General features: G+C 40.9%; 1 protein-coding gene across 4 annotated transcripts in view; it reads left to right on the forward strand.

The window, feature by feature from the left end:
- Nucleotides 1–13784, forward strand: part of DRD1 (SNF2 domain-containing protein / helicase domain-containing protein) — a 76237-nt gene that overhangs the window by 50537 nt on the left and 11916 nt on the right. For all 4 annotated transcript variants that reach the window (XM_088963551.1, XM_088963561.1, XM_088963578.1 and 1 more), the window contains one exon: nucleotides 3238–3402. In XM_088963551.1, coding sequence (XP_088819677.1) covers nucleotides 3238–3402 — 165 coding nt within the window. The remainder of the gene's footprint in view (nucleotides 1–3237; nucleotides 3403–13784) is intronic.

Consider the following 13784-nt stretch of genomic DNA (forward strand, 5'->3'; position numbering starts at 1 on the left):
ACCCCCCCTCACCCTGGTGCCAATCCTAAAAGTCTTGGGTTATGGAATCCGGTAGTGGAAAAATTTGAGAAGTTAGCTGCGTGGAAAAGGAATTACATCTTTTTTTTTCGGGGGGGGGGGGGGTAGGATAACTCTTATTAGATCCACTCTAGCAAATCTCCCAGTGTATTATCTCTTGGTGTTTAGCATGCCTCAAGCTATTGGAAAAAAGTTAGAGAAGATAATGAGGGATTTTCTGTGGGAACCTGATGAGAAGAAGAGGGATTACTTAATTAGGTGGGAAGTGGTGACCAGAAGAAAGGAGCTTGGAGGCTTAGGACTAGGGAAGTTGAAGGAAGGAATTAGGCCTTATTAGTGAAGTGGTTATGGAGATTCCCACGCGAGACAGATAGGTTTTGGCACAAAGTGGTAACTAGTGTACATGGGCTCTCTGAGAATGGTTGGGATGCTGGAGTTTCTCGTAGGGCTTCTAGTTCCTCACCTTGGAAAGCGATTCACAAAATTCTCCCATCATTTCTCAACCTCGTCAGATTTGATCTCAATTCAGGTAATAAAATTAGTTTTGGGAAGGCATGTTGGTGGGAGAGCAATCCTTAAAACCTCGCTTCCTTCAGTCTTTGCCCTCTCCTCCCTCAAAGGCAAGCCGGTTGCTGATTTCATCCTCCCCTCCCCTTCCCTGTCTGGTTTTGCTTGGAATCTAGGTCCTTGTAGAGAGGTGAGGGATTCCGAGATGGATTCTTTGTCTTCTTTGTTGCAGTTGCTTGATGGGGTGTTTCTAGACATTTCTGAACAAGACACTAGGGTTTTGGCCCCCCCCCCCCTCTCTCTAGAGTTTTATCTGTGCTTCCTTCTTCAAATCCTTGTCCTATCCTGCTCAACCTGGGGTACCTTTCCCTGTAAAAGAAGTGTGGTGTCGCCCTATTCCCCATAAATTGGGTGTTTTTTGTTGGGAGGTCTATCATGGTGCAATCAACACCTGTGATCTGGTGCAGAGGAAGAGGCCTGGCTGGTGCCTATTGCCTAATTGGTGCTGCTTATGTGAGACGAATGGTGAGACTGCTTATCATATCCTTGTCTCCTGTCCTTTTGCTAGCAGTATTTGGGACTGGTTCTTTTACCTTTTTGGATGCAGGTGGGATACTCTGATAAACTTGGAAAGGCTTTTTGCCTCCTCTACTTTCAGATGGCCAAAAAGAAAAGGAAGAGCACCATGGAGATGCACAAGGGTAGCAGTAACTTGGGTATTGTGGGAGGAAAGAAAATTGAGAACTTTTGAAGAAAAGAAAAGATGCAAGGAAGAAATAATAGAAAGGATTTTGGTAAAGGTAACATCATGGGTAAAGTCACTGAATTTGTTTTCAGACTTTACAATGAATGACATTATTAGGAACTGGAGGGAAGTTGCTTCATCCTCAACTGTTAAGAAGAAAGTCTTAAAGGAATGGGACCCCCCTGAATCAGGATTACTCAAACTGAACTTTGATGGAAGCAGCCTTGGCAACCCGGGAAGATCTGGAATTGGAGGGGTATTTAGAGATGACAAAGGAAATGTAGTGGGACTGTTCTCAGGCCCTATTCGTAGGGTGGTTCCACTACAGCTGAACTAAAGGCAGTGGTATTTGGGATCCAAAAAGCTAAGGAGATGGGGATGTGAAAGCTTGTTGTGGAAGGCGACTCCAAAGTAGTGATAAATTGGCTAAAACAAACTGAAGAAATACCCTGGCTGCATAGAAATGATATCAAGAAGATTAAAAACCTCTCCAAGGACTTGCAGCTATCATTTCAGTGGACTCCAAGGGCGGCAAATGGATTTGCAGACCAGCTAGCAAAACAAAGGGAAAACAGGGATCAGTGTTTCTGGGCTCAGATGTAAGAATGAGAAATCATAAGTGATAGGTGGCAATTTAAATTTTAGTGGGGTAGCCGAGGCTACTCATAATCTGTAATTCACATCTTATTATATTTAATGGAATTCTCTTTACTGATAAAAAAGAATCATTGACACAATTAAAAGTAAGGTTGCATATTGGGTGAAGACCTTGGAGTATTTCCAAATTTTCTCAATAAATGACATTTTGAGAACTTAGAAGGAAGTGGCACTACTGGTTCAAGTCAAGGAAAGAGCAACTATGGACTGGACATCCCCGGCAACCAACTTTGTTAAACTCAACTTTGATGGAAGTTATACTGGCAATCAAGTTGCAACTGGATTGGGTGGAGTCTTCTGAGACACAGAAGGAAAGGTGTTAGCTTTGTTTTTAGGACCCTTGGCAGATACTAATGCATTGACAGCTGAGCTGCATGGACTACTATATGGTTTAAAATTTGCTAAGCAATTTTGTTTCCTCAACTTGGAGGTAGAATAGGATTCTCACGTGGTTATTTCTTGGACAAAATGCAACTCTCACATCCTGTGGATCTATACACATACTTTTCAGGAAATAGAAAGCATAACAAGGGAGCTGAATGTTGTCTTTAAATGGGTAAGAAGAACAGAAAATGGGATGGCGGTTGGTCTGGCTAAGCAAGGGACAGCTAGGCACCAAATGTTTTGGGAAACATTATAAATTATATATCAGTCTGTGGGATGGGGAAAACTCCCCCATTACCGTAATACTTCAAATTGATTTTATTAAAATCTCCTTTTATTGATAAAAAAAGGGGGCCATGCAACTAGATGATATTTCTTCTCCATTTTTCCAGGATGACTGCCAACAATGCAGGAATAGAGATGAGGGTATGAAATAGACTGGTAGATTTGAATCATTTGATAGGACACTCATGATGAGGAATAATTTACCTCCTTTTGATAAGTAAAACTTCTTCCAGGCTGCTAATTTATGGCTAAAGCCAAATAGCCTTATAATTATTGTTGAAACAAGGGGGGTGATCCAAGAATTTGTTAGATGGAAAACCCACTTTTACAGCCCTAAGTAGCTTCCAAATCAGCATGGTGGAAACTTCTCTTACCAGGATCTGCTCTCTCAGATATTATATTTCTTGCTTCTCAAATTTTGCAGGAATTACTTAGTAACTTCTAATGCATGAAATATTTGTACATAAGAGAAAGTGAAACAAATTTAAGTAATATTTTTTGTGTTTAATACCCTTGGCATTTTAGTGATTCACTATACTTGTAAGTGACTTGTTCCTTCATTTAAATATACTAATGAATCTTATCTTGTTGTACCTCCTATGAGTTAACCCTTTTTAAATCCAATTTTTTCTTTACCTCAGGAGGCTGCTGCAGAGACGTCAGCTTTTGAACAAAGTGGTGGACAAGAGGAAGGTGAAGAATGCAACCACTCTTTTGTTCTCAAGGATGATATTGGATATGTTTGTCGGGTATGTGGTGTTATTGAAAGGAGAATTGAGACAATTTTTGACTATCAGTGGATAAAGGTGAGGATATGCTTTAATGATACATTTGCTGCTTTATCAAACTAGTGGGGAAAAATATTCGGATAGTTTGTTGTTTATTATGATTTGTGTTTCCAATCTTTATTGTTCCTACAAGAAAGATTTTCCCTTCGAGAATAGTTTTTTTTTTTTTATCACTATTGTTTTGTCTTATACTATTTTTATTATCATTATCATTATCATTATCATTATCATTATCACTATCATTATCAATTTGCCCCTTTCTAATAGGTTTCTCTTGGCCATTTCTCTCTTTGTTGTAAGAGGTTTTTAACAATTTGTACCTTTCTCTTCCTATAATTAGTTCATCATTATTTTAATTATAAAAAAATAGTTCATTATTTTTAATAGTTCTTGATCTATTACAGTAGAAGTTCAAGACTGCTATCAGCCTTGAACCCTAATAGATTTCAGGTTCGAAAATAGAAGGAAAATGTAGAGAAGAGAAGAGGAGGAGAGAACTGTAGAACACAAAGGGTTGAAAGGAGGGATAGAATCTGAATGTTTTGCTGCCGCCACTTCTATTTAGTATTTATAGGTTATGCTCATTACATGGAAAGGACAGATCTGCCCTTAGTATTTACATAACAAATAGAACAAAATAAAACTGAAATAAATAACAACTGAAATAACCAACTGACCACCAGCTAACCCTAGGATGACTAGAACACATTCTACCCTACGAACACAGTGGGACCATAGCTGTGGGGCCCACATCAGTGTTCTCTACACTCCCTCTCAAGTTGGGAATAAATGTTTATCATTCCCAACTTGGATAGATCCGCCTCTAGCTTCTTCCTTGGTACAACTTTGGTGAGGATATCTGCTAGCTGCATGTTAAATGTGATGTACGGGAGACACACTTCTTGTGATGAGACTCTTTCTCGTACAAAATGTCGATCAACTTCAATATGTTTAGTTCTGTCATGCCGCACCGGATTGTGTGCTATATTAATAGCTGTTTGATTATCACAATACAGCATCAGGGGCTTCTCATACTCAATACCCAACTCCTCAAGTAGTGATCTCAGCCATAGAATTTCAGCCACTCCGTTAGCCATTGACTTGTATTCCGCTTCAGCACTAGATCGGGAGACAACACTCTATTTTTTACTCCTCCAAGAGACAAGGTTACCTCCCACAATGGCACAATATCCAGAGGTAGACCTCCTGTCATCAACACTCTCGGCCCAATCGGCATCCGTATAGACCTCCACCTTCATGTAGTCATTGTTCTTGAACAATATACCTCTACCCGGGCATCTCTTCAAGTATGCTAATATTCTTTCTGCTGCAAGAAGGTGCGTGGTTCTAGGAGAATGCATGTACTGGTTGACAACACTAATTGCATAACTAATATCTGGCCGAGTGAGGCAGAGATATAGGAGATTTCCCACTAATCACTGGAACATAACTTTGTCTTCAAGAGGCTCCCCACTCTCTGCACTAATCCTGTGGTTCTGTTCAATAGGTGTATCCGCAGGCTTGACACCTAACTTTCCAGTTTCCTCCAACAGATCTAGAACATATTTCCTCTAAGAGACAAAGATTCCCTGTTTAGATCTAGCAACCTCAATACCCAAAAAATACCGTAGTGCACCAAGATCTTTCACCTCAAACTCTTGATGAAGGAGCTGTTTGAGGGACTTAATCTCATGGCTATCATTTCCTGTCACCACAATATCATCAACATATACTGCAACTAGTGTCAGAGAGGACTCCACCCTCTTGATGAACAGTGTATGATCTGACTGGGCCTGTACATAACTGAACTTCCTAAGGGCTGGTCTGAATCTATCAAACCAAGCTCTAGGTGATTGCTTCGAACCATACAATACCTTATTGAGCCGTCAGACCTTCTTACCTATCTCTGTATCATAGAATCTAGGAGGGAACCACATGTAAACCTCTTCTTGCAGGTCTCCATTCAGAAAAGCATTTTTAACATCCATTTGGTACAAAGGCCAAGTGTGGCTTGCTGCAAGAGATAATAGAACTCGAATGGTGGTCATCTTGGTTATCGGGGAAAAGGTTTCCAAGTAATCTATACCATAAGTCTGGGTGAACCCTTTTGCAACTAGCCGAGCTTTGTACCTCTCAATAGAGCCATCCACATTGTGCTTCATAGTAAATACCCATCTGCATCCAACTGGTTTCTTTCCTTTGGGTAGATCAACTAGCTCCTAAGTATTATTTTTCAACAGGGCATCCATTTCAACTTGCATTGCACCTTTCCACTCCGGGACTGATAGGGCTTCTTGCACTGTTCTTGGAATAGGGACATTGGCAATGGAAGTAAGATAGGACCTGTAGGAGGGAGATGGGCGATCATAGGATAAAAACTAGGAAATGCAGTGGGCTGTAGATGTGGTGCAATGCTGTTTCCCTTTACGGGCGGCAATGGGGAGGTCAAGGTCGCCTATAGGAGGTGAAGTGGCAACAGTGGAAGGAGTCTCTGTGGGCCCTGGGACTGTAATACCTGGACTTGGATTCGCAGAAGAGGTTGGAGCTGGCCTGGATTGCTGATGGCCAGGATCAACCTGCCTGCATCGCCTGTGATGGATTCTCAACTCCTGATCCCTCTGACCACCCTCACTATTGTAGCCCTCATCACCCAATGGAATAGGTAAGGGAACAACCCCAAAAGTATTAACCCTACCCTCACTACGCTCCCCCTGAAGAGAAAGTGAATAACCTTTTTCAGTTTGTGCATAACCAAGAAAGATGCATTTGGAGGCCTTTGGTTCGAACTTGGAGTGATGGGGTCCGAGAAGCTGAACAAAACATGTACAACCAAATGTTTTAAGGGGAACAGTAAATAACTCCTCATTTGGGTATAGAAGGGAAAATGAGATTTCATATCAAGAACCTGGGAAGGAACCCTATTAATAAGATATACCACTGTGAGGATAGCATCACCCCAGAAGCGAATAGGGACATTGGAGGTAAACATAATACTTCTAGCCACCTCCAAGATGTGCCTATTCTTCCTTTCTACAACCCCATTCTGCTGAGGTGTATGAGGGCAAGTGCTCTGGTGGATAACCCCGTGATTAAGAAGGTAAGATGCCAATGGCTTAGCAAAGTATTCCTTTGCATTATTAGATCTAAGAACTTTGATCTTGGCATCAAACTGGGTTATGATCATTTGGTGGATGTTTTGGGTCAAGGCAGGAACCTCATCTCGTGAACGCATAAGATAAACCCAAGAAAACCGAGTATGGTCATCAACAAATAACAAAAAATATCTGTACCCACCCATAGAAGGGATGTGATATGGCCTCCAAACATCAATATGCACAATATCTAAAGAACTATTGCTCCTTTTATTACTCAATGAATAATATTTTCTACAATGCTTAGCAAACTCACAACTTTCACTTTTCAATTGGGACAACTCAACAGACTCAAACAAAGTAGGAAACAAACTCTTTAAGGACCGGAAAGACAAATGACCCAATCGGTTATGCCAAAGCATAACCGGACTCACAATCTAAGAAACAAGTGACTTCTTATCCACTTACTCTTCTCGACGAGAACTTTCCTCGAGTAGATAGATCCCATTCGTCTCACGGCCAGTCCCAATCACCTTCTTTGCCTCCAAGTCTTGAAAAATACATCGATTAGGGAAGAAAGTTACTGAGCAGTTCATATGTTTGGTAATACTATTGACTGAAAGAAGGTTAGTATCAAGCTTAGGAACATGCAAGATAGAGGACAAGGAGATTGTATCCGATAGCTTGATGTCACCCTTGCCAGAAATGGGGACAAGAGAACTCTCAGCAATAGATACTTTATCCCTACCAGAAGACAAATGATAAGTGGTAAACAATGAAGGCAAGCTAGTCATATGGTCGGATGCACCTGAATCTATTACCCAACAGGGTGCAGTAGTACCTGGAGCTGAGGCATGGTAGGCTGAGGCTCAAGTACCTGAATGTGCGAAAGCAGATGTGGCAGGGGCTGATGGTGACTGCGGTGGCATGGTAGCTGAGTTCCCAACTTCCTTTTCCAACTGTATTAAAGCAGCCCGAACTGTAGCTAAGGTCTAAAGGTGTGCCTCTTGTGCCAGATGAGGATGCTGAATTAGTGTTCACGACCACATGGACATTACCCTTCTTGCTTCTCAACTTTGTCGGGTCCAAATGAGAATGCAGTTTCCAACATGTTTCTTTTGTGTGTTTGGGTTTCTTACAATGCTCACATACCACATCTCTTTTATCTTCCTTCTTCTTGTCCCTTTTTGAATCACCTCCTGAGTTGGGTTTAACAGCTACAAGGGCTGGTGTAAGAGGCTGAGGTTGTATCATGACTTTCCTCCTGGTCTCTTCACTATGCACTAAGGAGTATGCCTGGGAGAGAGTCACACTATCTCTAGTCAATATCTGTTGCCGCACAAGATCATACTCTGAATTTAGACCTGCCAGAAACTCAAACACCCTGTTTGTCTCGGCTTGCTTTCTATGGGTCTGTGCATCTTTGGGACTCTACTACTCAAGAGTCTCTAAGTGATCAATCTCATGCCACAGGGACTTCAAGGTAGAGAAGTAGACCGAAACCGGTTTCTCTCCTTGTTTAAGAGTGTTCACCTCACATTTCAATTCATAAGCTCTGGCAACATTAAGGGGTTGGGAATAAGTTTCTTTCTTAACATCCCATATCTCCTTGGCTGTCTTTGCCCACAGGTAATTTCGGCTGATATGGGGCTGTATAGAATTACACAGCTATGTCATAACCAAGTAGTTTTCTTGGACCCACTTGGTATACATGGGGTCTCCCTTGGAAGGTTCTTTCACATCTCCCAAGAGATACCCTAATTTACCCCTTCCCCCAATAGCCATTATGGCTGATTGGGCCCATTCCAAATAGTTTGATCCATCAAATCTTACGGTTGTAATTTGAAAACCTGTCTCAGAAACACTATCAGAAATGCTGTTCCCAAAACTGCCTTCTGCCTGATTTTTAAACTCCATTTCGTTCAAGAACCAGTAGTCCCAAAAAATTAGGGTTACTACAGTCGAAGAACAACACTTGGACTATCAATCACAATAAAAAATCAGTATAGAACTAATCTGTATTCACGGTATATGTGCATGAAACCAGTATAAGTCTGATCTGAAACCAATTAGCAAACACAACAACAACAATCTGTACAGTTTTCACCCCTTAAAAGATCTGATATGCTGAACCAGAATTAGGGTTTTGATCAGTTCTTAAAAAAATTCTCAGTCGCACATTCCAAGCAGTACCGTACAGATAAGACTTGTAGTAGGGTTAATATGAAACCCTAAAACTGATCAATGCTGAGAAAAAAAATACTTAAGAAGAGCTTCACAGGTAGATCACAAGGCTTGGCCCAGTAGTAGGGTTTGCAGCAAGATTAGTAGGGTTTGCCGCAAGATCAATATCAAGCCCTAGAGTAGAAAGAAGAAAACCCTAGAATGGTTCGGCCGCCCTTTTTAGGTAGGTCCAACCTATCTTCTCTGATAGTACTTCTCTTAGAAAATAAAATAACTTACAAGAGAATGCTGTTCGCTGCCTTCCAAGGTTACCCGAACCCTAGCCTTCTCTGATTCTTCCTGATCACCAACACTTTGCAACCGTGGCAAATCTTCAACAACTGCTAAACCCTCTGGCGATCTCCAAGAATCAGTCAACGAACTCTACTTTCTCAGCTTCCAGCCCTAGATGGTTCTCATGTGGTAGGTTGGACTAAACTCACATGAGAAACCCTATCATTGCTGTGATACCAAGTAGAAGTTCAAGATTGCTATCAGCCTTGAACCCTAATAGATTTCAGGTTCGAAAATAGAAGGAAAATGTAGAGAAGAGAAGAGAGAACTGTAGAACACAAAGGGTTGAAAGGAGGGACAGAATCTATGTTCTGCCACCGCCACTTCTATTTAGTATTTATAGGTTATGCTCATTACATGGAAATGACAGATCTGCCCTTAGTATTTACATAACAAATAGAACAAAATAAAACTGAAATAAATAACAACTGAAATAACCAACTGACCACCAACTAACCCTAGGATGACTAGAACACATTCTACCCTACGAACACAATGGGACCATAGCTGTGGGGCCCACATCAGTGTTCTCTATGATTACCAATCAAAAATAATCTGCCGTAGTGCATATTAATATGTAAAAAATAGTAGCTTTAGGCTAATTACACTAGTGAACTCCATATAACTAAGAATATACTCATTCCCAGTGACAAAGAGAGATCATTCCACCACAACCATGAGTTTCCATCTAAAGAGCCATCTTGTACAACAATCAAAAACAAAAGAACAACTGAAACTTCAAAAATCAGTCAACCCTCAGATCAACACACACCTATGACTAATATATCGAAAAAGGGAATTAACTGATCTTGAAACCCATGTGAACAAGTTCTTCGTATTGAATTGTAATACTCAAACCTCTCTAATTTGGTCCCTAAGAGACCTGGAACATCCGACCTATTACCACCTAAGAGTTTCCTTGAAGGGATGGGAATCATATTCTCATCAGGGAATCGTATTCCCTAATTTAGAAAACAGCATTTTCAAGGTTTGTTCTTGAAACAAAACCGGACCAGATCTGAAACCAAAAGAGGGAGAGGGATATACCTGATACGGAATAGCAGTAACTCCCAACATAGGTGTTCACGCCCAAAAAGATGACCAAAATCCGCCTCCACTGAAGATGACACAGCTTATGGTGAGGTAGGATCAACAGGATGGTTCTTCAACAAGAACCCTAATTCTTCAGCAAGAATCAGGCAAGGGGCTGGTGAACACGACTTTAAATTATTTCTTCTAGCATGAAACAATATCAAGAACTATTCTTGACCAGATCCAAGATAGGAGATCGAACAGGGTAGGGGCGGCAAGAGCTGGAAGGGAATTCTGCAGATTTTTGAGTGCAGCAAGCTGATGAATTTGCCCCCTATTTATAGACTTCTTTGGATCAGCCTCCTAATTCAATTAGGAGAGAGTTTCTTGATCCAAATCTGATATTTGGATCTGGACTCTTAAATGGATAAGACTTATCCTTTAGCTAATCCTGATCAGATTATAAATCAGAATTCACCCTTTTTTAATTAACTCACTTAAGCCCAGTTCGAAATGGACTTGCCATTTAGTCACATAACTCACTTTCCCTTTAAATGCTAGCTAGCTTGGCTCTCTTTGTATGGCGTGAGACCCTAGTATTGATCTACACATCAGCCACATGGGTTCAACCCAGCCTCTGTTACAAGGTCTGGCCGAATTCACTATAGAACATAGTGAACCCCTGAGTCCATCAATATGGGCTCTTAATGGGCCCAACATTTACACTAAATTGTCCTTGGGTCCAGCCACCTTATGAAGGCCCAAGGATTGTGGGCAGATGCAAGATTAGCCCATCAGGTATTACCCTCAATGGTCTTACACTTAACCTCTCAGCCCTTAATGGTTAAACACTGCTCGACAAAAGATGACCTTTCCCTTGGCTGCAAGGTACAATGTTGCACTCTCTACTCACATAGATCCGGGGAATTAAAACCTTTTGCTAACATTTTGTGAAATCATAATATATAAGTATATCTCTATATAAATATATTTTGCAAAACAAATTTCAACAAGTTTGCAATCAACTACCTGCAGTTTAGGTTTCCATCATAAAGAGTGCATTCCCCGATCATTCACTTTGTTCGACAAAGGGGCTGATCTTGTCACTATGATCACCCACTCAGGTGAATTCTCAAATTGTCCCAACATACCCAAGTTTTGACCCCACTAAGGATCTCATTGATTGGCATATCAAAGATAGCCCAATCCGAGACCTAGTGCAGTGCCATAATCGAGTTTAGGGGTCAGGTGTAACATTCCAGTTTTTCCCATCTATCTCCAAGGTCCAGGGCAATACTGGAATTCTGGTCCGGTTCAGGGTTTCAAGAAAGCCCGCATTGCATGTACCTTAGGTCTCACCTTGGCAGCTGAGACAAGCCACCCTAGCCCACTTGGTGACACATCAGTGTCAGCCTTGGTAGGATAAATCTCTCCAGATCTATCCAACGGTTATGGAGGTTCTAAACTAACACGAGTCGGTGTCCAGTTTAAGGGTATTACACAAAAACACACCAAAATAACATGAATCAATTATGCACTTTATTCATTTACAATAAATGTCAATAAGTACATCAATCTGATTGGAGCTAAGGGAATACACTGTCTAACAGCTCCCACTTGCACTTAGGTCCAATCGGGTACAAGCCGGAGTCCCATACTTTCCACGTGTTTCTCAAACACTTTCTGTGTCACTGGCTTAGTTAATGGGTCTGCTACATTCTCCGTTGTCGCTACCCGATGAATCTGGATGTCCCCTCTACCAACAATCTCCCGCAGTACATAGTACTTCCTCTCGATGTGCTTTGACTTTGAGTGGTCTTGTGGCTCCTTAGCCTGAGCAATGGCTCCAGTGTTGTCACACAACAGTGGAATGGGTGATGTGTTGGACGGAACTACTCTCAATTCTTGAATGAACTTCTTCATCCAAACGACTTCCTTGGCAGCTTCACTTGCGGCAATGTATTCGGCCTCGGTTGTGGAATCTGCGGTGAATCCCTATTTGCTGCTCTTCCAGCTAACTACACAGGACCCCATTGTAAAGATGTAATCAGATGTAGACTTTCTATCATTTGGGTCTGACTGGAAATCGGCATCTGTATACCCCTGGATCTGTAGTGAACTACCATCGAATACCAGACAAAACTCTTTTGTCCTTCGAAGGTACTTGAGTATGTTTTTCACAGTTATCTAGTGCTCTTGACCTGGGTTAGATTGAAACCTACTTACCACACTCATTGTCTGAGCAATGTCAGGCCGAGTGCACAGCATGGCATACATGATGCTCCCTATGACTAAGGCATAGGGAACGTCTCTCATGCCCTCAATCTCCTCGGGAGTCTTGGAAGACATACCCTTGGAGAGAGTGACTCCGTCTTTGAAAGGAATGTTTCCTTTCTTAGAGTTCTCCATACTTTTCTTTTGACAATTTTGTCAATGTAAGTAGACTGGGATAATCCTGTTATTCTGTTCGATCTATCTCTACAGAGTCGAAGACCCAAGATGTAGGAGGCTTCTCCAAGATTTTTCATGGAGAATTGCTGTGAAAGCCACACTTTCACTTTATTTAACATCCCTACATCATTCTTGGATGTCATCTACATACAGAACCAGGAATGTAACCTTATCTCCCACTATCTTCTTGTAAACAAAGGAGAATTGACCTTCATCTTCGACACACATTCAAACAACTTTGGCAGTGTTTGACACCGTGTTCATCTTGTGGACATCGGTCCCGTCCACAGGCTGAACACCCGTTTTAAAACCCTTGTCTATTTCACATTTTAATATTTTTGTTAATAAAATATTAATTATTTTACTTAATTTTTTTTAATTTTTAAAATTTTAATGTTTTATCAATGAAATTATATTTAAAATATTTAAAATATATTTTTTAAAATTTTAATTATTTTACTATATTTTTTTATAAAAAAATTAATATTTATCGGTTAATATTAATTCATTGATACATTTTTCAATATATTTATCATATAAAATGCAAAAATTAGATAATTATGATTAACTGTGTAGATCAAGGTTTTGAAACCGCTGTTGACTCGGATGGTTGGACCGTTTGGCCCGGGAACTGTCCAGGCAAGCGGTTCCATTTTACCCCAAACCTGGTTTTTGGCTAAAAACCATTGAAAAAGTCAACAACCCGTTAACCCGAGCGGTCGAACCGTTGACCCGTTCAGTGTTTTTTTATTGTTTTTATTTTTAATTATTTTTTATTTTTTTAATTTGTTTGTCAGAATGGGCCATCCCTTTGAACTGGACGATTGAATTGTCGACCCAGAAACCGGTGGCCAGAATGGTTTTGTTTTCGGGTCATTTTTTAAAATGTTGGTGTAGATCATTCATAAAATGTTTATGAGATACATGAAATAAAAAAGTGTGGTGTGGGCTGGTCCACATCACGTTTACAGAACGCCACTGTGGGTGTGGACTGATCCAGTCCACACAATTTGCCCATAGTTCAGAATAGCTGTGGACTATGGTGTGGTGTGGATTGGTCCCTGCCACAGGGTGTGGTGTGGACCAGTCCACACCCACCAATTTCTCATCCACACTACAAAAGACCCCCTTTATTACTCCTTTCAAGTTTCTAGCCTTTGAGGGATCTCCAGTGAAAGTGTCAGGTCTGGGAGCTCCTCAAATACTACCAACAAATCTAACTTGATTATATCCCAACAATCCTGAAAGAAAGCCATAGTGAAACCATCAGGTCCAAGAGCTTTAGAACTATCCATTGAAAACACAACT

This window comes from Nelumbo lutea, chromosome 1 (genome assembly GCF_056320005.1).
Source record: "Nelumbo lutea isolate HS-2025 chromosome 1, American lotus-T2T, whole genome shotgun sequence".
NCBI classification, from domain to species: domain Eukaryota; kingdom Viridiplantae; phylum Streptophyta; class Magnoliopsida; order Proteales; family Nelumbonaceae; genus Nelumbo; species Nelumbo lutea.